Here is a 27813-nt window from a genome sequence, read left to right on the forward strand (position 1 = left end):
ATGGGGCCGGCCCCCAGGGCCCCATTTTAAAAACTGTAAAGTAAGTGGGAGACTTCTTGGCTGTTGAATCCTGGTTTAGTTATTTAGTCTCGGTTGGCTTTTCAAGTTCCTTTGAATCTCCTCCTCTGTGCCCTCAGCTGTGAAACAGGCTGAGCAGAGCCCCCTCCCGCAGGAGGTTCTTCTGTGGAGGTGTCTGGGGCCTGGGTGTCTGCCTGTCCTGTCAGCTCCAGAATTCACTTTGGTCATTTGGTGGTGATGCAGGATCTGGGGATCCTGTATGCCAATATGGGATGAAAAAGTTCACCTGTTTATTTATCATTAACCTAAAACATCATTTAGCGTTGGAGTGAGCTAACTTGCGTGAGGACTAGGGAAACCAGCTTGGGAAAGCTTTTAAAATCTTTTCAGTGTGTTTAAATCTTTTTCTCAGGCCCCGTTGTGGAAACGATGTACTTTAACCTGGCTTGTGTGTCTTTTGTTAACCCCAGTATCTGGAATCGGTGAGGCCTCTCATGAAGGAAGAGGAATTCAAGCGGATGACGGCTCTCGCCCAAGATTTTGCTGTCAGTCTTGGACCGAGGTTGCAGTGGTATTTGAAGTTAAAATCCTGGTGGGCTACAAATTATGTAAGTCTATACACACACTGTTTTCCTTGGTGGGGTTTTTTGTGTGAAAATACTAAATCGTTCCACGAACAAGCTGATCTTCCCTCTGCATGGCGGGCAAGAGGAGACATTTGGCGGATGAAATGATGCGGGGAGTCCAGTTTTTAAGGACTAGCTAACGTGGAAAAGCAGGTGTTAAATAGGACCCCGGCAAAGCCAGGGAATGGGGCTAGAGGAGGGTGGGTGGGCAGTGGGTGGGCAGGAGGCAGGGGCTGGGGGCTCCATCTGCTGTTTCTGATCAGGCGATGGTTACGCAGGTGTGTTGAGTTCGTAAACATTTTCACACACACACTTAGAGTCTTACATGGCACCGTGCAGTAGGTATAGGCCCTTCAACACAAAGTAAAAAAAAAATAAAGTGGTCCCTCTGTCCAGAAGGTTGTGAATGGTCCAGAAGCTTGTGGGTGTGGTTATGAAGAGATTGCTGGCCGTCTGGGGGATATTGGGGCGTCGAGCTGGGGCGTGAAGACAGCACACATGGACCCCCCCTGTTAGTGCCATGGCTCTGAAAGGGAACCGAACAGGATTGAGACCGTGGCTGCTTCAGGGAGACCCGGGAAGCAGGAAGAAGAGAAACAGTCTGCAGTGCAATTTCAGATGGTGTCAATTATTACAAAATGTTAGCGGTCAAACATTTATCACTTATTTTCCATTTGGTCTTTTTTTTTTTTAATTAACCGTGTATCAAATGAAGGTGATCTACCTTCTGGCTATGTCATGACCTAAAACAAAAATAAAAGTCCTTTTCGTTCCTCACTCTTTTGCATTCCACCTAGTTAGGGCTGTGTTTTTGGGAATGGCCCCAGGAGAGAGAAGTGAGGCCAAGCGGGCGGGACAGAAGGTGCGCAGTGCACGCCCCCTGGGGCCCTGGCGGCCTGTGTCACTCCTGAGCTTGTCAGTTGGTCTCTCCTGTTTGCGCCCAACAGGTGAGTGACTGGTGGGAAGAATACGTCTACCTCCGAGGACGGGGGCCGCTGATGGTGAACAGCAACTACTACGCCATGGTGAGTCCTCCAGGCCCGCACGTGTCTGATGGAGACTCAGCAGCTGGAGTGGCGTGTTCACAGTGCTGCGGGCTGCCTGGGAAAGCTCGAGGGCTTGACCCCTGCTCCTCCTGGTCCTGTTCCCCTGTCCAAGGCTTCACCCTCCACGGGAGAGTCCGGGATCTGCTTTCCACGCCAGAGAACCGGTGGACGCCCTTTTGTATTTGCAGAGTAGCTCAAGGGAACTACTCAGAGCTACTGCAGAGAAATTTGGGTGGCAGAAATACTGTCTTGGCCAACAGGAATTCGTCACTGTAGTGTACCTCTCCCTGTTTTCATAACCAAGCACTGCATGAGAGTGCCACAGTGGCCTGAAGGGCTCACATCCCTGCCTGCCCCGCAGAGCTTAGCGACAGCGGATCGACCAAGAGTTCGCCCACAGGCTGACGCAGAGCTTGGTCCTTCTGCCACCTAAGACACCAGGGGTTTGCTCATCGCATGTCGTTTTCATATCTCTTTGGTCTTCTTCTCTTTCGAGACATTGATGGTCTGGGAGAGTACACACCATTATTTTGTTAGAAGCTCCTCTGTTTGGGTTCTGGAAACTGGCGTTTAGTAACTTTAATAACTGACGAATCTAATTCTTTGTTTCTGTTCTTCATTTCCTTCCATTTTCCCTCTTTTCCTTGTTTTTCTAGTTAGTTTGCTTTTTCTTTCTGTTTTTCTCCTTTTAACATTTTTCTCTTAACTTTATTTTCCACTGGAAATGATCTCAAACTTAGACAAAAACTGTTGCTGTGGAACATAGAACTTCTTTTTTGAGAGTAAGCAGTCCACCTGGTGCCCTCTCATTCCTGAAGACTTTGGTGTTTATTTCCTCCAAAGGCACGTGTCCTCATCAGGGGCACGCTACGCACATAGGCTCTCTCAAAATGTAGTTTAGGGGCCCGCCTGGTGGTGCAGCGGTTAAGTTTGTGTACTCTGCTTCAGCGGCCCAGGGTCCGCAGGTTCAGATCCTGGGCGCGGACCTATGCACCACTTGTCAAGCCATGCTGTGGTGGCATCCCATATAAAGTAGAGGAAGATGGGCACAGATGTTACCCAGGGCCAATCTTCCTCAGCAAAAAAAAAAAAAAGTAGTTTAGACACGTGTACCTCGGACTTTTCCTGCAGTCACGGAAAAATCTAGGCATTTAGAAATGTGTCTCAAGATTTAGAGAGTTACAAGTGCTAATCTATATAAAAGGTTATTTTAACTTTTGGTTAATTCTCCTTCAGGAAACTTCCTAATTGTCTAATTGCTCCCTTTTTTTTCTGCTTTTCTTTTAATGCATTATATGAGGATATTTGGGGCGAAATACTATCTTTTTTTAAATTTGAATTATATTTATTCAAAAGTTAATTTTAAAATATTCTGTTGTCTTGAATAGCCCAAGAATTACTTGGGGGCTTGTGTTCTTATAAGACATGAACAAACAAAACTGACAACATGTAGGAAATGAAATTACCACTTATTTTCTAGCAGAGCAGGTGTAATTTAACACATATGGAAATAGCTCAACGTCGTGGAATGCTCTGCAGTGTATTTAGGTTGGCTTGTCTTTTCCTGTGAATGGTCTCTCTGCTGACACGGGTTTTCCCTTTTCAGGATTTTCTGTACATCACACCAACCCACATCCAGGCAGCGAGAGCAGGCAACGGTATCCACGCCATCCTGCTTTACCGACGCCAGCTGGACCGCGAGGAAATCAAACCAGTATGTAAACAAAGTGCTTTTTCACAAAATTATTTTAAAACAGTTTTATTGAAGTCTAGTTGACATATCACACATGATTGACACGTACAATCTGATAAGTTCTGACGTATTTATATACGTATATATATCTGTGAAACCATCACCACAATCAGCATAATAAACACATCCATCGCCCCCGGAAGTTCCCTTGTGTGCCTCTGTGATCTCTCTGTCCCCCCCTCCATTCCCTGCTGTCCCCCACCATTGCCACCAGGTAACCCCTCACCTGCTTTCTGTCACTCTAGATTCATTTGCATTTTCCAAAGCTTTATGTAAATGGAAGCATACAGTATGCAGTTTTTTTTGGTCTAGCTTCTTTCACTCAGCATAATTTTTTTGAGATTTAATTCTCTTTGTTTATCCCAAATGGATATGTCTCACGTACTTTAGTTCTGTAATTTACCCTTCGAAGAAACTCTTGTTTGCTTTTGAAGGAACGTGATATAGCTGGTGAGCTACTCCTGAGAAACAAGACATGTCCTTCTTAAATACTCCTTTGGTTTAAGTGTCAGCTTATAAATGACAACTAGAAAGTGCTATTTAGGAGGTGACGATTCGGGAAGTTGTGCCCTGGCTGGTTCAGCAGGTCCCCAGGGAAGCGTGCATCCCAGGGGACAACTGTCCTCTATGGAGTTTGGGAAAGATTGGGTCCAGCCACCCCATGTGCACAGAAAACAAATCTGGCATTTCAGATGTGCGGTCTTCATTTGCTCCTGTTTTCTTCCCGCTGTGGAATGTTTGTTTGTTTGAAACCTCTTTTTGTTGCAGATTCTTCTTTTGGGATCCACGGTTCCGCTCTGCTCTGCTCAGTGGGAGCGGATGTTTAACACTTCTCGGATCCCAGGGGAGGAGACAGGTGAGTGGAGCTTCCTGCGGGATCAGCACTCTCCATCCCCATGCTCAGCGTCAGGAGATGTCAGAGGAGAGGACACGATTCGGGCTGCCCCCTCCCGAGACTTAGAGAGTTCAGGCTCATGAACGTTGCTCCTGTTAACTTTCCTTGGTCCTTCTCAAGCCTGGACAGCTGACTTATTTTCAGAGTCAGTTTCTCTTCGGTTGAAGGCTGTCTGATAGCGTGTTTTCTCCAGGTCTGGTTAGGAATATTCCTGTTTCTTCATCTGGATCCCCAGGGGCGTTTTGCTCTGGCTCACATGCAGGGTTTAGTGGGAAACGAATGCTGGATTGTGCTCGGGAAACTGGATTCGTGGTCCAGCAGCTCACTTATAGCAGCCTGACCTGGGACGCTGACCCCCCACCCCCCCAGAATGCAAGGTGGCCACATAATCTGGCCAAGCCAGACACCCTCAAGGATGAAGGGGAGACACAACAGCTTACCCGGGACTGTCCCAGGCCAGCAGGGCTCAGGCTGTGCAGCCCGTGAGCGTCTGGCTGGCCATGGGGGTAGGAACTACCTGCCGCTCTCGATTGACAAGCCGGACCCTGTCTGAGGCCTCAGAGCAGGCCTTTATAACGAACCCCGCTGCTGCTTTTGAAGCTGATTATACAAAGTCCCGAGCTGATCCAGCTTTTGGGGTGTGTCCTTACAGCCCAGTACTTTCAGACTGTGCGCCTGGGCAGTAACTTGGGCTGTGGTGATGGGCAGGGGCCCTTGGACAAAAACGCTGGCCTCTGGGTGGCTTCCTTAAATGGACTCAGCTTTCCTCTGACACGGCATGCAGAGGTTCTCTAAAAATTCACTGCTTTCACAGTGCGGGGTGTTTCTGACTAAAAAGTAACCCTCTTCTCTCTGTTATACGCTGGAGGCCGCTGACCTATGGCCAGCCACGTGAGAAATGGATAAGTTGGCAAAAAGCAGTATTGGGACAGTTAGCTATTTGGAAAAAAGTGAAGTTGACTGTCTCCATCCTCTAACAGTGTTTTTGAAAATGATTTTAATAAAATGCTATACTTTTCTCTGTAAGGGTCTTGTGCATCATCTGTTAAGAGTTATTCTTAGATACCTTATTGTTTTTGTTGTTTTAAATTTATTTTCAAGTTTTTGGTTATTGAGCATGTTAGTTTGATAGGGCCACTGAAACAAAACAGCACAGACTGAATGGCTTCAATCACGGAAATGTATTTTCTCCCAGTCCCGGAGCTGGACGTCCGAGATCCAGGTGTGGGCAGGGCTGGTTCCTCCTGAGGCCTCTCTCCTTGGCATGTAGGCGGCCGTCTTCTCCCTGTGTCCTTGCGTGGTCGTCCCTCTGTGTGTGTCTGTGTCCTGATCTCCTCTTCTTATAAGGACCCCAGTCATACGGGATTAGGGCCTACCTTATGACCTAGTTTTCACTTAATTACCTCTTTAAAAGACTGTATCTCCAAATACAGTCACATTCTGAGGTTAGGGCTTCAACATGAATGGGAGGGGCATATTCAGCCCATAACACTGGGGCATAGGAATGCAAATGAGTTTTATAAATTGAGTTTATACTCAGCTGTATTCTTACTAACTTAAACAACCTGTCGGGTTAGTTGGAATTTCTATGTGGCTGATCATAGCTGTGAAGGACTACGTTGATAGTTCCCTTCCAGTCCTTTTGTTTAGCTCTTTTTTCTTCTTTTACTGTACTGGCCAGGGTCTCTGGTATAATGTTGACTAGAGGTGGTCATCGAGTGCGTTTTCTTATTTCTGGCTTTAAAGTAAAGGCTTTAAATGTGTGTTTGATGTAGGTTTCTGGTAGAAACCTTCAGCAGGTTTAGGAAGTTCCCTTCCATTCCAGGTTTGCTGAACATCTGAAAAAATTAGATGCAGTGTGGATATTGATGAGTTCTGTGTCTTATCTGGCCAGTCCCTTCCTAGGTGGCATGTCCTCAGTGGGTGGGGCAGGGCTTTCTCAGCATCTCAGGCTGCAGTGGGGCTGTTGTCTTATGATTTCTTAGATTTCTACGATTTCCTCTTGTTCTTTGTAATCCTTGTCATATTATTAATTATGTCTGTAGCACATCTTCACCACCAGCCTGTATCTGCCTCATTCAGCCATTACTGTATGCCCCACCCCAAACAGTACTTAGGACGACTTGATAAATATTCATTAAATGAATTTACTTAATCATATTCCTCTGATGTTTAAGCTTTTTAAAAAAATTTATTTTATTTTATTTTTTGGTGAGGAAGATCAGCCCTGAGCTAACATCTCTTGCCAATCCTCTTTTTTGCGGAGAAGAGTGGCCCTGGGCTAACATCCCTGCCCCTCTTCCTCTACTTTATATGTGGGACGCCCGCCACAGCGTGGCTTGATAAGCAGTGCGTAGATCCATGCCTGGGATCTGAACCAGCAAACCCTGGGCCGCCAAAGCGGAGCACACAAACTTAACTACTACACCACTGGGCCGGCCCAGATGTTTAAGCTTTTTAAAGTTTCTCTCTAGGGTGCATTTTTCCCCCCATTTTTTTTTATTGTGGCAAAATACACATAACATAAAATTTACCATGTTGACCATTTTTAAGTGTATAGTCCAGTGTACTAAACAGATTCATAATGTTGTACAACCATCACCACCATCCACCTCCAAAATTCTTGTCACCTTGTAACACTGAAATTCCGTCCCCATTAAACACTAACTCCTCGGGGCTGGCCCCGTGGCATAGCAGTTAAGTGCGAGCGCTCCGCTGCTGGCGGCCCAGGTTCGGATCCCGGGCGCGCACCCATGCACCACTTGTCAGGCCATGCTGTGGCAGCGTTCCATATAAAGTGGAGGAAGATGGGCACAGATGTTAGCCCAGGGCCAGTCTTCCTCAGCAAAAAGAGGGGGATTGGCATGGATGTTAGCTCAAGGCTGATCTTCCTCACCAAAAAAGAGAGAAAAAACCACTTAATTCCTCATTCCCCACTGCCCCAAGCCCATGGCAACAACCGTTCTGTGTTCTGTCTCTATGAATTTGACTAAGTACCTCATATAAGTGGAATCATACAATATTTGTCCTTTTGTGTCTGGCTTATTTCTCTTAGCATTATGTCCTCAAGGTTCATCCATGTTGTAGCATGTGTCAGAATTTCCTTCCTTTTTAAGGCTGAATAATATTATATTGTCTGGATAGACCACGTTTGGCTTATCCCTTCATCCATCGAAGGACACCTGGGTTGCTTCCACGTTTTAGCTATAGTGAATAATGCTGCTTGTGAACATAGGTGTGCAAATATCTCATTGAGCCCCTGCTTTCAATTCTTTTGGGGGGATATACCCAGAGGTGAAATTGCTGGATCATCTGGTAATTCTATTTTTAATTTTTTGAGGATCCACCATACTTTTTTCCACAGTGACTGCACCATTTTACATTCCCACCAACAGCACGAGTGTTCCAATTTCTCCACATCCTCACCAACACTTGTTATTTTCAGGGTTTTGATAGTAGCCATCCTAATGGGTGTGAGGTGGTATCTCATTGTAGTTTTGATTTTCATTTTCCCTAATGTTAGTGATGTTGAGCATCTTTTTATATGCTTATTGGCCATTTGTATATCTTCTTTGGAGAAATGTGTATCTCCAAAGAAGCAAAGAAAAGTTCTTTACCCATTTTTGAATCAGGTTGTTTGTTTTTTTTTTGTTGAGTTTTAGAAGAGTTCTCTATATATTCTGGATATTAATCCCTTATCCGATACGTGATCTGCAGATATTTTCTCCCATTCTGTGGGTTGCCTTTTCACTCTGTGGGTAGTGTCTTTTGATGCACAAATATTTTTAATTTTCATAAAGTCAATTTTGTCTGTTTTTTCTTTTTGTTGCCCCTACCTTTGGCGTCATATCTAAGAAATCATTGCCAAATCCAATTTCATGAAGCTTTTGTCCTGTGTTTTCTTCTAAGTTTTATAGTTCTAGGTCTTAACGTTTAAGTCTTTGATCCACTGTGAGTTAATTTTCATATATGGTGTTAGGTAAAGGTCCAACTTCATTCTTTTACGTGTGGATATCAGATTTTCTCAGCACCATTTGTTTAAGACTGTCCTTTCCCTATTGAATGATCTTGGCACTCTTGTCAAAAATCATTTGACAGGATATGTGAGAGTTTATTTCTGGGCTCTCTATTCTATTCCATTGGTCTATATGTCTGTCTTTATGTACCACACTCTTTTGATTACTGTAACTTTGGAGTAAGTTTTGAAATTAGAAAGTGTGAGTCCGCCATCTTTGTTCTTTTTCAAGGACGTTCTGGGCATTTGGGGTCCCTTGACATTCCTCTTGAAATTTAGGATGGGTTTTCCTATATTTGCAAAAAAACACCATTAGGATTTTGATATGGATTGTACTGAATCTGTAAATTGCTTTTGGTAGCACTGACATTTTAACAACATTGTCTTCCAATCCATGAACATGGGCTGTGTTTCCATTTACGTCGTCTTTAATTTCTTTCCCCAGTGTTTTGTAGTTTTCATTGTACAAGTCTTTCACCTCCTTGTTTAAGTTAATTCCTAAGTATTTTGTTCTTTTCGACGCTATTATAAATGAAATTATTTTTGTAATTTCGTTTTCAGAATATTAATTGTTACTATATGAAAATGCAACTGATTTTTGTGTGTTGATTTTGTATCCTACCACTTTGCTGAATTCATTTATTAGTTCTAACAGTTTTTTTGTGTAATCCTTAGGGTCTTCTACATATAAGATCATATCGTCTACGAACAGAGATAATTTTACTTCTTCCTTTCCAATTTGGATGCCTTTTATTTCTTTTTCTTGCCTAATCCCTCTAGCCGGAACTTCCAGTACTATGTTGAATAGAAGTGGTGAAAGTGGGCATCCTTGTCTTGTTCCTGATCTTAGAGAAAAAGCTTTCAGTCTTTCACCATTGAGTATGATGTTTGCTGTTGATTTTCATAAATAGCTTTTATTGTGTGGAGGAAGTTTCCTTCTATTCCTAGTTTGTTAAATGTTTATTTCCTGAAAAGTGTCTTAAATTTTGTCAAATGCTTTTTCTGCATCAATAGAGATGATTGTGTTTTTTCCCTTCATTTTGTTGATGTGGCATATCGTTGATTGATTTTTGTATGTTGAACCCTCCTTGCATTCCAGGAGTAAATCCCTCTTGGTGATGGTGTATATACTTTTAATATGCTGCTGAATTCTGTTTGCTAGTATTTTTGCATCAATGTTCATAAGCGATATTCGTTTGTAGTGTTCTTGTGATGTCTTTTTCTAGCTTTGGTATCAGGTTCTGCTGGCCTCATAGAATGAATTAGGAAGTATTCCCTCCTCTTCATTTTTTGGGAAAAGTTTGAGAAAATTGGTATTAGTTCTTTAAATGTTTGATAGAATTCACCAGTGAATCTATTGGGTTTAGGGCTTTTCTTTGTTGGGAGATTTTTGATTACTGATTACATCTCTACTAGTTCTAAGTCTATTCAGATTTTCTGTTTCATGGTTTAATCTTGGTAGGTTTTGAGTTTCTAGGAATTTATCCATTTCATCTAGGTTATCCAATGTGTTGGTGTACAGTTGTTCGTAGTTATCTCTTACAATCCTTTTTATTTCTGTAGAATCAGCAATAATGTCCCTACTTTCATTTCTGATTTTAGTAATTTGAGTCTTCTCTCTTTTTCTCTTAGTCCGTCTAGCTAAAGGTTTGTCAACTTTGTTGATCTTTTCAAAAAAGACTTTGGATTTTATTGATTTTTCTCTCCTGTTTTTCCATTCTCTATTTCATTGATCTCTGCTCTTAATCTTTATTATTTCTTTCCTTCTGCCAGCTTTGGACTTAGTTTGTTCTTCTTATTCTAGTTCCTTAAGTTGTAAAGTTAGGTTGTTGATTTGAGATCTTTCTTGTTTTTTAATGTAAGTGTTTATAGCTATAAATTTCCCCCTTAGCACTGCTTTCACTGAGTCCCATAAGTTTTGGTATGTTGTGTTTTTGTTTTCATTTGTCTCTAAGTATTTTCTTATTTCCCTTGTGATTTCTTCTTTGATCCATTGGTTAGGAGTGTGTTGTTTAACTTCTACAAATTAGTGAATTTTCTAGTTTTCTTTTTGTTATTGATTTCTAACTTCATCCCGTTGTGATCAGAGAAGATACTTTGTATGATATCTATCTTTTTAAATCTGTTGACACTTAATTTGTGGCCTAACATGTGGTCTATCCTGGAAAATGTCCCAAGTGCACTTGAGAAGAGTATGTATTCTGTTGTTGTTGGGTAGAGTGTTCTGTATATGTCTGTTAGATCTAGTTGGTTTATTGTGTTGTGTAAGTCCTCTCTTTCCTTACGTATCTTCTGTCTGGTTGTTCTATCCATTATTGTGAATGGGGTATTGAAGTCTCCAATTATTATTGTAGAACTGTCTGTTTCTCCCTTTAAGTTTATCAGTTTTTGCTTCATATATTTTGATGGTCTGTCATTGGGTATATAAACGTTTATAGTTGTTATTTTCTTGCTATATTGAACTTTTAATTAACATGTAATGTCCTGGGCCAACCTCGTGGCGTAGCAGTTAAGTGCACTCACTCCGCTGCTGGCAGCCTGCGTTTGGATCCCGGGCGCGCACCAATGCATCTCTTGTCAGGCCACGCTGTGGTGGCGTTCCATATAAAGTACAGGAAGATGGGCACGCATGTTAGCCCAGGGCCAGTCTTCCTCAGCCAAAAGAGGAGGATTGGCGTGGATGTTAGCTCAGGGCTGATCTTCCTCACACACACACACAAAAAAAATGTAATGTCCTTCTTTGTCTCTTGTAACCTTTTTTGATTTAAAATTTCTTTTCTTTAATATTGGTATAGCCTCTTCTGCTCTCTTTTGGTTACTATTTGCGTGGAATATCTTTTTCCATCTTATCACTTTCAATCTGTTTGTGTCTTTGGATCTCAAGTGAATGTCTTGTAGACAGCATATAGTTTGATCATGTGTTTTTATCCATTCTGCCAATCTCTGTCTTTTGATTGGAGAGTTTAATCCATTTACATTTAAAGAAATTACTGATAAGGAGAGACTTAATTCTGTCCTTGTGCTATTTGTTTTCTACATGCCTTGTAGCTTTTTTGCCCTTCATTTCCTGCATTGTTGTCTTTCTTCTTTTATGTTTAGTTGATTTTTTGTAGTGAAATATTTAAATTCCTTTCTCATTTCCTTTTGTGTGTATTCTGTGGCTATTCTCTTCATGGTTACTATCGAGATGACATTTAACATCCTAAAGTTATAACACTAATCTGAATTTATACCAGCTTTATACCTAACTTCAATAACCTACAAAAACTGCTTGTTTACAGCTCTATCCCCACCATTCAGTTGTTAATGTCACAAAATTACATCTTTAGAATTGTGTTCCCTAAATCACAAACTAATAATTCTTTTAAATGCATTAGTCTCCTAAATTATGTAGAAAAAAATGTAGAATTACAAACCAAAGTTACAATAATGCTGGCTTTTAGACTAATGATTGTTTTTTTAAAAAATGTATCAGTCTCTTAAATTATGTAGAAAACAAGAAATGGAGTTACAAACCATTGTTGCCCATGTATTTACCTTTATTGAGATCTTCATTTCTCCATCTGGCCTCGAGTTACTGTCGAGTGTCCTTTCATTTCGCTTTGTAGGACTCCCTTGAGCACTGCTTATAAGGCAGGTCTAGTGGTAATGAACACCTGCAGCTCTTGTTTATTTGGGAAACTCTTAATTTCTGCCACACTTTTGAAGGACAGTTTTGCCAGATCTAGGATTCTTGGTTGACGGTTTTTGTCTTTTAACACTTTGAATGTATCAGCCTGCTGTCTCCTGGTCTCTAAAGTTTCTGATGAGAACTGCTGATCGCCTTATTGAGGATTCTGGGGTGCATTCTTATGAGCTATCTTTCTTTAATTTACCACTACTCTCTAAGAACATTTTCTAAGTCGCCTACTGTAATTAATTAATGAAAAGTATCTGTGCTGTCTGAATGCTTGCTCTATATGAGTGGACGATTTATGATTATTGTCTTTTTAATTCTTGCACATCTGTACGAGGGACACGAGTTGTGTTTCCATTTTACAGATGAGAAAATGGAGGCTTGGACAGGGTTAAGTCGTTGGCCTGGGATGAAATGTCCAGTGAGTGACCAAGGGAAGTTTAGAAGTCAGGCCTGTCTGATCCGAAAACTCCTAATTCTGATGCTGTACCTAATCTCTACAAATGCTTGAGAAATGGACATGTGAGCCGAGTGGAGTGACGTGGGGTGAAGCATTGGTCCCACCAAGAAGTCGGGGGTGCCTTTCTTACCTTCATCTAACCTTGAGCCTCTGGATTTTGTGTCTCGCCCCGCACCCCTCCTCAGACACCATCCAGCACTTAAGGGACAGCAAGCACATCGTCGTGTTCCACAAAGGGCGCTACTTCAAGGTCTGGCTGTACCACGACGGCAGGCTGTTGAAGCCCCGAGAAATCGAGCAGCAGATGCAGAGGATTTTGGATGACCCCTCGGAGCCTCAGGCTGGGGAGGCGAAGCTGGCGGCGCTCACTGCCGGAGAAAGGTGTGCGGCTCCTCTGTGACGCCGGTCCTGTCTGGAGGCTGCGGGGGCGCCTACGGTTCTCTTCTTTACCCAGGGGCCCGGCTGGAGGGGAGGCCTGTGTCCTCGACCTGCAGTGGCACTGGGCAGGGCTAGAGTCTTGTTGGCTCGGCTTTGTTCCAAGGGAGCAGTTTCCTCCCTGTCCCGTGGGTCACCCTGACCATCTCTGTGTGTGACAGGCAGGCGTGCCTGTGGAGGGATACCAGGGCACTTCACAGAGAGAAGGAGTTAGGCTTTTTCATGGGGCTGTGGGCATATTTAATTTAGGAAACAGAACAAGTGTAAACCAAGGCCTCTGTGTCAGGGATAAATTTCCTGCCTCATCTAAAGACCACTCAGAGGATCATTTTGTTATTCGAGGAATTAGCTTGTACAAATAGAACAGAGTTTCTCAGCCTTGGCTCTGTACACATTGGGGCTGGATAATTCTTTGTTCCAGTGGAGGACACTGTCCTGTGCTTTGTAGGATGTTGAGCAGCATCCCTGGCCTCTATGCACTGGCTGCCAGTAGCAACCACCCCGTTGTGACAAGCAAAACTGTCTTCAGATTTTGCCCCGTGTTACTGGGGGGCAGTATCATCCCCAGTTGATAACCACCGAGTTACAGCTGTTAGGGCAGCGTGGGGAGCAAGGTGGTGAGTGACCCCCCTAGAGAAGAGGAGAATGCGCTGGGCGAGGGCACACAGAGGGTGGCAGTGAGCTGGGAGGGCCAACAGGCGGCAGAGGCGTCCAGGGAGCAGAGTGTGTGCCTGGACAGCACAGCGTGCTGGGACCCGCGGAGTGGGTCAGGGATGCTGGAACGCAAGGCAAGGAGGGTCTGTGTGCCCGAATACATTTGGGCTTGGTTCTGCGACCGGGTGCTGTTAAGGGACCACTTTAGGCTGGGGCGATCCGAGCAGATTTATGAGATTGTTCTGGTCCAGAGGATCCTCAAGCACTGAGCACCGGAAACAGGCAGTGTGTGCGGGAGGAGAAGCTCAGTCTGAGAAGCCCAGGAGTATTCGCCATCACTGGGGCGTTGACTCAGCTGGAAGGAGCAGTGCTGGGGAGTGTCCTGGGGAATGAGCTCCCTTCCCGAGAGCTGCTAGAGCATCAGCGGGGCTGCCAATTTGGTGGAGGCTGGGTGGGCACAGGTGCCGCTGAGGGATCCACTCACCCCAGGGGCTCAGTAAACCCCCAGCCCTGATGCAAGCCCCCATGGGGCATTGCCCCATCTCACCCACGTGAGTCCTTCACACAGAGCGCCAAGTGTATGTCCCATCACATCACCTTCCTGAGCCTTCACACAGAGCACTGAGTACGTAGCAGCCATCCTTGTTGTCACCATTGTCCCCTGGCATCAAGGAGAGCAGTTGGGGCTGGACGTGTGTTGGGACCCGTTGTGTTTATGGGCTTGTTGGCACCATGGGCTGCCTCGGCCGAGCACTCGGGGAGAGAAGGGGGAGACAGAGGCCAGATGGCCCTGATCTGGAAGGGTAGGTAGGGGCAAAGGACCTGGGGAGGGCCCGAGTGAGGGGGGCCCAGGAGTGATTGGCTGGGGTGACTCTCAAGAAGTGGGCATCGCGTTAGCTCCTCACATGCCACTTAAGGTGGGGTGAAGAGAATCCTTTGAATTCGGCTCCAAGGGGCATCCATTATCATGGGGATATTCTGTGGTCATTAGTAGCGTGGACTCGGGGCAGGCTGGCCTGGGTTTAATTCCCCTCTGCCACAAAATAGCTGTGACCTCATCTCTGTGCCTCAGTTTCCACATCTGAAAGATGGGAATGGTGGTGTTGAGCAGTGAGCTAGTCCATGAAAAGGCTTGGAGCAAAGCCTGGCAGGAGGGAAGGACTTACACACACTTGCTGTGACTTCTGCTGCCAGAACCCACTTAGGATGGGTCCCCTAGGGGGGGTGCGACGGGAGTGGGGCCGGATGAGCGTGTAGGGGAGCTCTTTCTCTGGGTCTGCTGCCCCCAGGCAGCTGAGCTCACAGCGCCAGTCTGCATTCTCGTCGTTCATTCAGCTTCTATTGCAGAAGGTTATGTGCCAGGCCTTGTGCTCTGCACAAGTTGCGAGGAGATGAGGCCCCTGCCCACAAGCAGTGCGGTCCAGCCACAGGCAGTCGGATAACGGCAGATAGAGAACATCATAAATGTGTAATTTCCTTACATGCCTAAAAAACTGTGAAAAACGTTGTCCTTTCAAACACATGTGCACGGAGATGTCACGAATTGTTTTTAATCCTTCCGTCAGAGTCCCCTGGGCCAAGTGTCGCCAAGCCTATTTTGGGCGTGGGAAAAATAAGCAGTCTCTTGATGCTGTGGAGAAAGCAGCATTCTTCGTGACGCTGGACGAAACGGAACAAGGATACAGAAGGGAGGACCCGGACACGTCACTGGACAGCTACGCCAAGTCCCTCCTCCACGGCGGGTGCACTGACAGGTACCGCACTCGCCGTCTGAAAGACGGTCGTTTGCCTGTGAACTTGGAGCAAGTGTTACACGTGGCTGACACACAGCCTCAGCTGTCTCTACTCTTAAGGAATAAGGCGAGCATAAAAATAGAACTTTCAGTTTTCTTCTTCCCCACCACACCTTGCACGCACGCACACACACAGACCATAAGCAGCAAAGTTGGGATTCTTTCCCTCCCTGTGCATGTCCACCTCCCTTTGGAGATGCTGGTCTGAGGAGTGGCTGCCGGGTACCCGGACCCAGGCGAGAGAAAGTGGTGGGTGGGGCCTGACCAGGATGTCGGCTCTGGCCCTGCCCGCTGGTCACCTGACTGTTATGAGGTTGTTCCACCTCCTGGAGCCTCCTTTTCCTTATCTGTAAAGTGAGGTCCTGCCTCCCCGTCAGGTTGGGGGTGAGGATCGCTGAGATGGGGGCTGTGCTCGGGCACATATAGCCTCCCGTCTCTCCTTGGTTGCCGTATGCATCCTTTTATTCTATAATAGTGTGTCCTGTTCTCCTTCTAGTCTCTGGTATAAAAGTGCTTCTCTTTGTCTGGAACAAGGAAGAAATGAATGACTTAGAGATCTGTATGTGCCTTTATCCTCACTCTACAGAGATTTATTAACAGCTGCTAGCTGTTTGCGGGGTGGGTGCCAAGTCAAGGAGCCCATCCAGAATAAAACAAATACATAGCTTTTGTTTATTTGCCTCTTTTTAAACATTTAAATTCCATAAACATTTTTGTTTCACGTAGGTGGTTTGACAAGTCATTCACATTTATTGTTTTCAAAAACGGCAAGATGGGCATGAACGCAGAACACTCCTGGGCTGACGCGCCGATTGTTGGCCACCTTTGGGAGGTGAGTTTTTGCAGCTTTAACGTGAATGTGGAAATTACTGTTGCAAATCCAAACCCCAGACCAAATTTAATTTTTTAGTACAGTCAAGTGCCGCATAATGACATTCTGGTCACTGATGGACCGTGTGTGTGACAGGGGTCTAGTAAGATTAGTACCACGTAGCCTAGGTGCGTGGTGGGCTCTACCATCTAGGTGTGTGTAAGTACACTCTAGGATGTTCGCTCAATGACGAAATCGCCTAATGACGCATGTCTCAGAACATATCCCCATCATCAAGCAACGGGTGATTGTGTTTGTCTGATTGTGTAATAAGAATTTTTACACATGTTGGTACTGCATATAAAGTTAAATGACCAAATGAAAGACATTCTTGTCTTCATTTCCTACAACTTAGGTTTCTTAAATAGAAACGCATTTAATGCCATCTTCCGATGGAACTGAAGTAACAAAATAGCACGGGCTGGCCTGCTGGTGTAGTGGTTAAGTGCTCGCGCTCCGCTGCGGCAGGCCAAGGCTTCGCAGGTTCTGATCCCAGGCGCTTACCGACGCACCGCTTGTCAAGCCATGCTGTGGCAGCGTCCCGTGTAAAGTAGAGGAAGATGGGCACGGGTGTTAGCCCAGGGCCAGTCTTCTCCAGCAAAGAGAGGAGGATCTTGGCAAAACCTAACCTGCTGTTCCTTTGGCCAGCAGAGGTTTTCTATGTGGGAAAAAGGATAAAAAGGGACATACAAAGTACTCCAGTCTTCAAGACAGCAGTGTGGTCCTCAGACATTAGTATACGATAAGAGCAGCCAGTAGCTAAAGGACCTTCACCGTCCTTAAGTCTCTGCTGATGCCAACAAAGGCTTAGAGATCCTTTCACCTGAAAAGCCAGCAGAGATCAAACCACCTTCGGCACCTCTGGACACAGCAGCAAGACACACTTAGATCTTTTTGCAGAGCATAATCATCCAGGCCTGTTACACCCTATCCCAAGGACTTTCTGAGTGATAGAGCTGTTCTTTGCTAAAGGAGAAAGAATCTGAGCCATGGGCAGTCTAGACTACACAGGGTGAATTGACCAAGTAGAGAAATCTACTGGATATTGACAAGGTCAGGCTTATATTTTTAAGTATCTGGATAAGGTCAGGATAAAGGGATTTAGCCTTAGCCTAGGGTGACCAGCTAGAAGTGGTAATGTTTGTTACTGCCCAGCTGACAGAATGGCCTGTGACTCGAGGGACCGGATGGGAGCCCGGATGCTCCTCACCTGGACGGGAGCTGACCCACTCTCTAGTCGTGGAGGCCCAGGCCAAATGAAAACAGGCTAGTGCAGTGATACTGTCATACCAGTTAAAAACAAATCTGAATTTGAATCCGAGTCAAAGTTGAATCCTGTTTGTTCTCGATGTATTTCTGATATTTAAATGTGTTGGGTTCTTGGAGGCTCTGACGCAGAGCAGCTCAGACACAAATAGGCTGACTCCTTCACTCGCTCAGATCAGCACAGACGCCGACCACACATGTACGCGGCCCCCTCCACGCTCCCCACCCTGGAGCCACCATCCTCCTCGCCATCTGACAGTGTCGCCATCTGACTTGGAGTTGTTTTTGCCTCTCCCACTGGAATGCGAGCACCCTGAGCACAAGGATTTGTTTTTCAAAAAATGTTTTCAGTATTGAGATATAATTCACATACCATAAAGTTTACCTTCTTAAAGTATACAATTCAATGGGTTTTGTATATTCACAAGGTGGTTGTGCGACCATCAGCACTATCAAATTCCAGGACATTGTCACCCCTAAAAGAGATTCTCCACTTCTCCTTTCCCCTCTTGCCCCAGCCCCTGACAGCCATTAATCTACTTCCTGTCTCTATTGATTTGCCTACTCTGGCCATTTCATAGAAATGGAATCATACAATATTTGGTCTTTTGTGTCTGGCTTCTTTCATGTAGCATAATGTTTGCAAGGTTCAGCCATGTTGTAGCATTATCGATGCTTCATTCCTTTTTTTGGCTGACTAATATTCCTTGTATGATTATACTGCATTTTGTTTATCTCTTCATCACTTGATGGACATTTGGGCTGTTTCCACTTTTTGACGACTATAAATAATACTTCTGTGGACATGTGTGTACAAGTTTTATGTGAACATATATTTTCATTTCTCTTGAGTATATACTCAGGAGTGGAATTGCTAGGTCATATGGCCATCTTTAACTTTTAGAGGAAAAGCAGAAATTCTTGTCTGTTTTTTTCACCATTCTCACCCTGGTGCTCAGAAGATCTGCTGGACCCACAGTCAGTGCTCAGTCAATACTGGTGAATAAGTTGGCTTAGGTTTCCCACCAGTGAAAAGAGCATCCACACCTGCGCTCGGGTCCCAGCTCACTGAGGAGTGGAGCTTGGACAGCCTGCCTCACCTCTCTGAGGCGCAGTTTTCTCGTTTATACACATGGGAATGGTAGTTACCATCTTACAGGCTAGATGTAAATATTCAACCGGATAGCAGCCAGAGAGCACTAGCACGCAGCTGGGACCTGGAAGTAGGCTCCAAGCAGCTTCTTGGCGTCAGAGTCCTGGCTTTGCTCCTTGCCAGTCTGCGAGCTGTTGAACCTCTCCAGGTCCATTTTTCTCACCTCTAAAATGGAGATGAGAACTGTCTCATTAGGTGGCTGTGCAGAGGATGTGCATACGGTAAGCACATACTGTAGTAAGTAGCTATTGTTAGGTCTTGATGGTGTCTCTATAAAGAATAAGGATCTGTCTACTTTTGGAGGTCAAATACGTTTCATGTAACACTATTACTATAATAATCTTCTCTGACTTTACACACGTATCTTTTTATTTTCGACAGTATGTCATGTCCACTGACTGCTTTCAACTGGGTTATGCGGAGGATGGACACTGTAAAGGCGACACCAACCCGAACATTCCGTACCCCACCAGGCTACAGTGGGACATCCCGGAGGAAGTAAGTGCGAATTATCAGACAATGGGTAATGACCTTGGGTGGGAAACAAATTCAGACTGTCAGAGCCGAATTTTCCGGCTGTACTTCCGGAGCGTTCGTGAGCTCTGTTGAAGACCACGGAGACCAAAATTTGTCCACGTCGGGAATTTTCGCTGGGGCCGTGGAGCTGCTGCAGCTCCTGTTCCCTTGGAAGCCGCAGGAAATGTTTCTGCTTCCATTTAAAGCTTTTGGCTGAGATTGTCAGTGAGACCTGCAGCTCAAACTTAGCTGGACATCACAATGTAAAAGTAAAAAACAAAATCGCTTTGTTTAGAGTTGAAATAGTCTCCATCACTCATTTATAATTCTTAAACTTAAAATAATTTTTGTTCCTTTTAAAGATTCTCAGATGCAGTCTCCACTCAGCAGAAGCCCTTTGGGGAAGGAATTTGAGGATTGGAAATACCAAATCCGAGCTCATCTAATCCAAGCAGGAATATTCCTGGGGCCCAAGAACTGATTTTCAATGTAGAAGATCCTATATCTCATGCTGCAGTCTTACGCAGTTGCTTATGTAGCGTGTGGGGCTGGTGTGTTGTTCCTCAGAGAGATGTACCCTCTGCCAGAGTGTGTGGGCTTGGGGTCCTCTGGCTAACCAAGTCACTCACCATTTATTTAAAAAAATTTTTAATAAGATTTAATTTTTTTAGAGCAGTTTTAGTTTCACAGCAAAATTGAGCAGAAGGTTCAGCGATTTCCCATATGCCCCTTGCCGCCATAGATGCACAGCCTCTCTCACTGTCAACATCCCCCAGCAGAGTGGTACATTTGTTATAATCCATGAACCCACTGTTGACACGTCATCATCACCAAAGTCCACGGTTCACATTAGGGTTCACTCTTTGTGTTGTACATTTTGTGGGTTTGCACAGATGTATAATGTCATGTACCCATCATTATGGTATCATACAGAGTAGTTTCGCTGCCCTAAAAATCTTCTGTGCTCTGCCAGTTCATCCCTCCCCACCCCCCAACCCCTGGCAACTTCTGATGTTTTTACTGTCTCCATAGTTTTGCCTTTTCCAGAATGTCATACACTTGGAATCAGACAGTACATGGCCTTTTCAGGTTGGCTTCTTTCACTGAGTAACATGCATTTAAGCTTCCTCATGTCTTTTCATGGCTTGAGAGCTCATTTCCATTGGATGGTGGTACTATAGTCCATTTATTTTTTAAGATTTGTTCCTCGATCACCACCGCATAACAACGGTGGATTTCACAAAACAAAACCCATGACTGTTCAGCATGCCCTTCGGGGTCCCAGTGGGAAGCAGGAAGCCCCAGTCTCCTTCCTGTATTCTTCCTGCTCGGGCCACCCCACCACCCTTCGAGGAAGTGGGGAGTGCCACATTGCTAACACGCTGTGCCTCCTGGATAACTTTTCTGGAAAAAAACAAGAGGAAAACATGATACGTGTATTTCCCAGCAACGATTCTGTCAGCTGCACTGCAGACTAGCTCACGGTTTTCTTCAGGGTACGTGTCAGTACCTCCCCCAATAAGTAAAACCTGGTTCTCCTTTTTCTCAAGTGTCAGGAGGTGATAGAGACGTCCCTGAACACCGCGAACATTCTGGCCAGTGATGTGGATTTCCATTCTTTCCCATTCCACACTTTTGGGAAAGGACTGATCAAGAAATGCAGAACGAGTCCGGACGCCTTTGTGCAGCTCGCCCTGCAGCTGGCTCATTACAAGGTAAGAGCCACAAGCCGGGGCTGTCATCCTGAGTGCTTTTGGGGTTCCTCAGCACAGGCCCAAGGCCTTTGCCCAGTGGGTAGGGAAGGCTGGAGACCTGTCATGGAGGGGGCGGCCGCTGGTGCGGAAGTACAGCCATGCTGGGTCTTGTGTGTCACAGCGTGGAGTGCTTCTGCCACATACAGGACAGGACACGTGTTTAGCAGAACCACTCTTGGGTAGCAGTAGTTTCCTGTATTACCCAGGAGACGGAGGATCTGGGGGATGGAAGCAAAGTGGGATCTCATTGCTCTACAACGAGGAGAATTAGACTTTAAAATAAGCCACAAATCCTAGAGTTTGGTAAAGTAGAAATACTTAGGGCAAATGACTTGTGGTCTCTGAACTTTGACATCCTCTTCCAGAAATGGGGACACGACCAGCCCCTGGGGGTCTCTGGGATGGAGGGGTCCCTGTGTACACAGAAGCACGCAGTGTTTCCATCCCCTTTCTCTGGGCACCTGGTCACATTTCGGCTTGCACGTGGCGGCCCCATTGGAGGAAGCAGCGCAGGCCCCTAGGAGGACCTAAGTGGGACTTCGTGCCTCTTTGAGGGAGCATTCCACCCCAGGGAGGGCACCCTCGCTTTCCTGGGGCAGTGGAAGTCGTTGTGGCGTTGGCTCAAGATATGCCCTGTCTTTAATTGAAAACTCCTGTTTTATTTATCTTTTTTTTTTTTTGTGAGGACGATCAGCCCTGAGCTAACATCCGTGCCAATCCTCCTCTTTTTGCTGAGGAAGACCGGCCCTGGGCTAACATCCGTGCCCATCTTCCTCCACTTTATGTGGGACGCCGCCACAGCATGGCCTGACAAGCCGTGCGTCGGTGCGCACCCGGGATCTGAACCCAGGGCGCCAGCAGTGGAGCACGAGTACTTTACCGCTACGCCACGGGGCCGGCCCCAAAACTCCTGTTTTAAAACTTGAGTGTGGCACATATGTGCCGAGTATAGTGTCCTTGAGAGAACAGCTGCTACCATTTTTGGGTTTTGCTTGGTACCAGGCACTGGCCCAAGAGCTTTACGCATGTCACTCTCACAGTCCCCTCACCAGGGAGGGGTACTGTTAGCCCATTTTACAGCGAGGAAACAGGTACAGAGAGGTGAGGAGACCTGCCGAGGTGACACTGGAGTATGTGGCAGGGAGGGATCCACGTGGCGGCTTGAGTCCACGCCTGTAGGTTGGACTGCTCTGTCACTCAAGAAACAGACGCAGAACAGCGCAAGAGGCAATGTGGAGACCCGATAAACTAGAACTGATGGGCCAAAATTGTAACTAAAATTGACGCCGATACAGTTCTTAGCAAAGATGGTCGCAATGTGAAGCTTTCTTTTCCTAAAGAACGTACCCACTGCAGTGTAAGGACCAAAAGCCGCTGAGGAGAGCACAGTCCTTGTAGGAGATTTTAACTCAGCTCTTTGTCTGACGGATCCAGTGACTAAAAGATACGACGGGGTTGAGGAGTCGGATCTTAGACTTAATAAGCTTGATTTTTAAAGTTTATAGGCAGACTTTGCACCTAAACATGCAGTTTGGGAGGATAAAAGGAGCTGACACCTCTGATACAGGGAAGATTTTGTCTCTACCGAGACAAGGTAGAAAGCCTGAGAAGGTCCGTCCCCACAGATGAAAGAGAGGCTGTCGGAGAACCACTCGTAAGGTGAACCTGCTCGAGGCAGCTTCCTCCGTGGCTTTGAAGAGCGTACGGCTCCAGAGCCTTCGGAAAGGCAGGAAGCTGGCCGATGGATTCCCGGAATTAGCCTCCCTCTGATCAGGATAATGAGCTGTATGGAGCCGGCCCCGGGTACCATGCTGAGTGCTTTGCAGGAGCCGAGTAACCCTCACGGCAACCCAAGGAGAGTAGATTCATCTCCGCTTCACACGAGAGGAGGTGAGGTGTCCCGCCTGGATCTACAGCTTGTCATGGCAAGGCGAGGCTTGGGTCCAGGCGGGCTAGTTCTAGAACTCATGTCTTCAACCGCTATGATACAGCTTAATTTGATGGATACACAAAAAAAGAAAGCCAGTTTTGCTTGTGAATATAAATGCAAAGAATCTAAATAAAATATTAGCAAATAGAATCTGCCAGTATAGGAAAAGTATAGTCACCAGCAACAGCTTATACCAGCGGCCGGAAGATGGTTTGGTATTAGTAAAAGCAATAATAGATTAAATCATATTACTATATCAGAGAACAAACCAGGCAGTCACTTTGACAGATACTAAAAAGGCATTCAAACTTTAACATCCATTCCCGATAACAGCTCTTGGTAATAGGGGCTGTTTCCTTAACGTGATAAATACCATCGTGTATCAGTAGCCAGCGTATGGCTTTAAAGGTGAAAATGTGGAGGCAGCCCCATTAAAATAAGAAGGATGAGGCTGTCTCCAGCAGCTCCACTGTGCTCGAATGTCTTTCCGTAAGTGCTGAGAGCAGCTGACAAGATAATCGGGCAGGGGGAGCATCTGTCTGTCTACTTGGAAGATGGAGCAGGTGGAAAGCTGTTACAGTGAGGAAGTGTGCTCAGTAAGGGGGCCTGGTGCAGAACTATACACATACCAGTATCTTCCTCACGTAGCAGTGATAGTCAATATAATGGAAACGAAACACAAAAATCTAGGACCCCCAGGCGTCGTTTGTAAAGCAGACGGGACCTTTGGGAAGAAAGGCCAGATCCACAGAGAAGGGATGGACACTCTCAGAAAGGGAGGAAAGTTCATGATTTTGAATAGAAGACTTGACACCACAGAGATAACTGTTGTCAGGTCACACTGAACAGAGAGATCTGAAGATGATTTTAGGAAAGAGGCTTGACCGACTGATGCTCAGGTTCACCCGGAAGAGCTGACATTTGCGAATAACCAGTAACGTTCTGAAAAAGAAAAGTCACAAGGTGGAGACACGGCCGGGTGAGGTGGAGACTTGCTCTTTCAAAGCCTAAAATAAAGATGTCAGAAGATTATAGTAATTAACGTGGTGTAGTCCTGGTGCAAAAATACTTCCATGGAAAAGTCTTTGTTAAAGGATAGGAGACCTTTAACATCAAGGGAAAGGGATGAATCGATTAGTAAATGGAGTTGGCAAAATTGGCTAGTGGTTCCATTTGGAAAAAAATAAAACAGTCTAGTAGAAAAATGGAGTTAGGGCAGAAATTGGTGCTTCACAGGAGAAGAAAAATACAAATGGTCAGTGGATGCGCACAGAAAGTTGAATCTTACAGGAATCCTGTAAGTGCAGCTTAAATAAGACTGTTTTTGCCCCTGCAGTTGGCAAAGGTCTTTTTCCAATTCCGCGTTTGTAAGGGGGGGGACTGAGAAAGGGACGTGCGTACGCAGCAGTTGGAACAGTAATCTGTGACATTCACACAGCCAGGAAGGTGTATCGTGAAAGCATAACCATTTACCCGGAAAATTCTCCTTTGAGAATTGTATCCTAACTTTAAGGACAGGTTCACAAAGATGTGTTTCAGCATGCCCATCTCTAAAATTTTGAAGCAATCGGAAAGGTTACCAATGTGAAACTTGTTAAATTATGGTATTTTTGTACAATGGAATATTACATAACTATTAAATGATGTCTGTGGCATATTCTGTGAAAAACTTCGTCATCAAACAGTACGTCATTATTTATTAGAATGATCTGCAAACTCTGGCCCACAGGCCACTTCCAGCCCTTCTCCAGTTTTTGCACGGCCCTCGAGCTAAGAATGGTTTTACATTTTTCATAGTTGAAAAAAGTCGAAAGAAGACTAGTATTTCATGACACGTGAAAAACAAATGAAATTTCAGTGTTCATAGAAAAGGGTTTTATTGGCACACAGCCACCCCCACTTTTTGACATATCCATTGCTGTTTTTGAGCTACGGTGGCAAAGCTGAATAGCAGTGACAGAGACCATCTGGCCCACAAAGACTGTATTTACTACCTGCCTTTTACAGAAAATGAGTCCCGACTCTTGCTTTATTATTATACGCAAAGTCTAGAAAAGATAGATGGAAAATGTTAGCAGGTGGTGCGGTGAAGGTTGATCCTTATTGTCTTCAATTTTTCAATGTTTTAATTTTCTGCACAAGCATGTATTGCTCAAAGAAATCAAGGTACTTTTCCAAAGTTAAGGATTATTTGTTTTAATAACCCAAGCACTTATATCTCTTCTTCGCCCTCTGGCTAGAAACCATCAGGATTTCATTTTCCCTCCCCGTGTCAATTCTTCACATAGCACTCAATCTATTAAAAATGACCAATCTGTTGAAGTCATCTATTAGAAATTTAAGTCAGATTCATCCAGGCAGAGTTCTTTAATGCCTGCTATGTTAGGAATGGGGCTCTTTGCAGAGCCAATATTCAGACCCCGCTCTGCGCAGCTCGGAGCTGCAGGGCCTCCCTGAGGCTCTGCACAGATCCACGTGTCCCACGTGGTCCTGGGGGTCTGCTCCAGGCTTCCGAACCTTCTTTGTGCCCTGGACCCCTTGGGCAGTTTGGGAAAGCTCTGGGGACCCCTTCTCAGAATAATATTTATAAAGCATAAAATGGAATACACAGGGTTACAAAGGTAGCCAGCTAATTAAAATGCAGGTGTCAAAATATTGAGCATAAATTTATGATACAGCAGATAATTTTTTATGCACTAAATTTTGAGTTGCAGGTCTAATTACTGCTGTAATTCTGAAATAGTGATAAGCGTAGATGATATTTTGGAATATCTGTAACAACCGTAATTTGATGTAAAAATAGCTATGATTTTTCTATTCATCGTCACAGGCACTGCGCATAAATTACTGTGGTTTGTTGCCTGTGCTTCTAAACGCTGTATTTCAGTTTGCAGTTAGTGGAAATTGAAAAAAATATATTTCCTATCCAAGTTTACACATCCGCAGGGTTAGTAACCATTTATCTGGTCCCTGTCTATCCTTCCAACCTTCTCAAATACCACTTTGGGCCTCATTTGCTCCATTTTCACCACACTGGCCTTTTCGTTGCTCCTGACTATGCCAGGCCCATTCCTACCTCAGGCCCTTTGCACTTGCTCTCCGCTCATAGTTGCTGTCTCCCAGATTGAGGTGTAGGTGCTTAGGTAGGTGGCTTAGGTGCCACCATCTCCTATTTAAAATAGCCCCACACCATCGCTCTCTTCCCACACCCTGAGTTCTTTCTATTCAGCGCACACGTATTTGTTCGTCCCCCGTCTCTCCCGCTAGAATGTTTGCTCCTTGAGGGGAAGGACGTGATCTGTCTTGTTTGTCACTGTATCCCCAGTGCCAGGAACGTGCCAGCCACAGAGGAAGAGGTGTCAGTAAATACAGACTGAATGATTTGATGAAGACACTGGGCAGTGGCCATAATTCTAGCCTATAGCTATCTGCTTCCTGGTTTGGGGTCAGATTTATTTTTCATTTGGAAATTAGAGGTGAACAGTCCACCGAGTGCCATCGACCTGAGCAGTTAGCCACAGGGCAGCAGTCCCTGTGTAAGGGGTCCGTGTTCTCACGCCTTGTGTGTTCATGTCTTTATAGACTTTGTCTTTTGATCCTGCTCCTTAGAAACTGGCGATGTTTTGGCAGAGGTGAGCGGCCGCTCTGGTCGTGGCAGGTTAAGTGGGGCTGCGGGTGTAACCCGGCTTGGCTCTCTGAGGGGTCTGAGCACACTAATACTCAGTGCATTTGCCAAGAGGTTTTTTTAGATGGTTATTTTAAAAATTGGGGTATAATGCATGGTTGTGCTGACTGCTCCTACAATTAAAGTGTGACGTTGGAAAGTTGACTTCAGACAAATCATGGCATCATATAGCCCAAGTTAACTTTTGTGAAATGACTAAAATGCCAAATTGATCCTTGTTCCTTGTCTCCTCCTGCCCTCGCCCTCCCCACTGCTTCATAATGAGCCCCTTTGAAACATCTGTCCTCCGGGAGCCTGTAGGGAGTTCTCTGAGAGGCACGTTTGGTAAATACCCTGGGCCCCCTGCTCTCCGTGCAATCGAATGAGGAGGGAGAGCCCTCCTGGGCCCCATCCAAGGAAATGTAATGACTCACGTATCAAAGGACCAGTGTTGTGAGTTGTGGTTCTTTGTGTTGGGTGTTGGGGGCACTGTGGAAGCCTTCAGCATGGAACAGCAGAGGCGGGGTGGCCGACATCACGGTGTGCTCCCCTAGACCTCTGGGCCTGGCCCCCTCACCCCTGCCTGCTTGCTTCATCGCTGTACCTGCAGGACACGTGGGGATGGCGAATGTGACATCAGCCCCAGCCCGTGGGGAGGGAAAGAGCCCCTCGAGGCCGTTCACAGGCCTGGACTGCACCCCAGGAAGTTCAGCCTTGCTGTTGGCGCCCCCTCCTGGGTTTACTTAACAGTATCGGCCTGTTGCAGAGTGTCCTCTCTCAACCTGGGGTCACCAGGACCCTGATGACCAATGGGATGTTGTCTGGTCAGGAGTAATTTGGGTCCGCAAACTGCCGCTTATCACTTTCCTGTCCATACTGGGAACCTGGTCGTCTCGGAGCTGGCCGGGTGGTCGTGGGCACCCGGTAGTTAGCAGATGAGTGCCCCCAACACACCCCCTCAGACGCTGTCTCTGTCCTGCGCCACCAGCAGCCTCCACCTGGAGCCCTTGCTGTGCTGTCACCACATCACCATGCTCCGGGGTCTCAGCTCTCCTGTCATTCCAGACCCCTTCTGGTTCCTGACGCCTGTGTCCCTGGGCCCGTTCAGAGCCTCCCCCATTCCTTGCCCTCTGCCCATCTTGCCTCCCATTTCTCCTTCCTGGGCGTGGATTCCACGGCCTGTGGCCATCACCCCTGACGTGGGCCCCGTGGCCCCAGACGCAGCAGAACCACCCCCGGTTCAGTGCAGCTCTCCGCCTGCTTCGATCCTGTACCCGAGAGGTGGGCA

General features: G+C 45.8%; 1 protein-coding gene across 2 annotated transcripts in view; it reads left to right on the plus strand.

Annotated features, from left to right (window-relative positions):
• Nucleotides 1-27813, plus strand: part of CPT1A (carnitine palmitoyltransferase 1A) — a 61504-nt gene that overhangs the window by 26852 nt on the left and 6839 nt on the right. For both annotated transcript variants that reach the window (XM_058526199.1, XM_058526201.1), the window contains 9 exons: nucleotides 489-626; nucleotides 1592-1669; nucleotides 3297-3404; nucleotides 4212-4299; nucleotides 12675-12870; nucleotides 15144-15332; nucleotides 16098-16203; nucleotides 19043-19159; nucleotides 20728-20892. In XM_058526199.1, the coding sequence (XP_058382182.1) occupies nucleotides 489-626; nucleotides 1592-1669; nucleotides 3297-3404; nucleotides 4212-4299; nucleotides 12675-12870; nucleotides 15144-15332; nucleotides 16098-16203; nucleotides 19043-19159; nucleotides 20728-20892 (1185 nt within the window). The remainder of the gene's footprint in view (nucleotides 1-488; nucleotides 627-1591; nucleotides 1670-3296; nucleotides 3405-4211; nucleotides 4300-12674; nucleotides 12871-15143; nucleotides 15333-16097; nucleotides 16204-19042; nucleotides 19160-20727; nucleotides 20893-27813) is intronic.

This window comes from Diceros bicornis, chromosome 31, assembly GCF_020826845.1.
Source record: "Diceros bicornis minor isolate mBicDic1 chromosome 31, mDicBic1.mat.cur, whole genome shotgun sequence".
In the NCBI taxonomy this organism is placed as follows: Eukaryota; Metazoa; Chordata; class Mammalia; order Perissodactyla; family Rhinocerotidae; genus Diceros; species Diceros bicornis.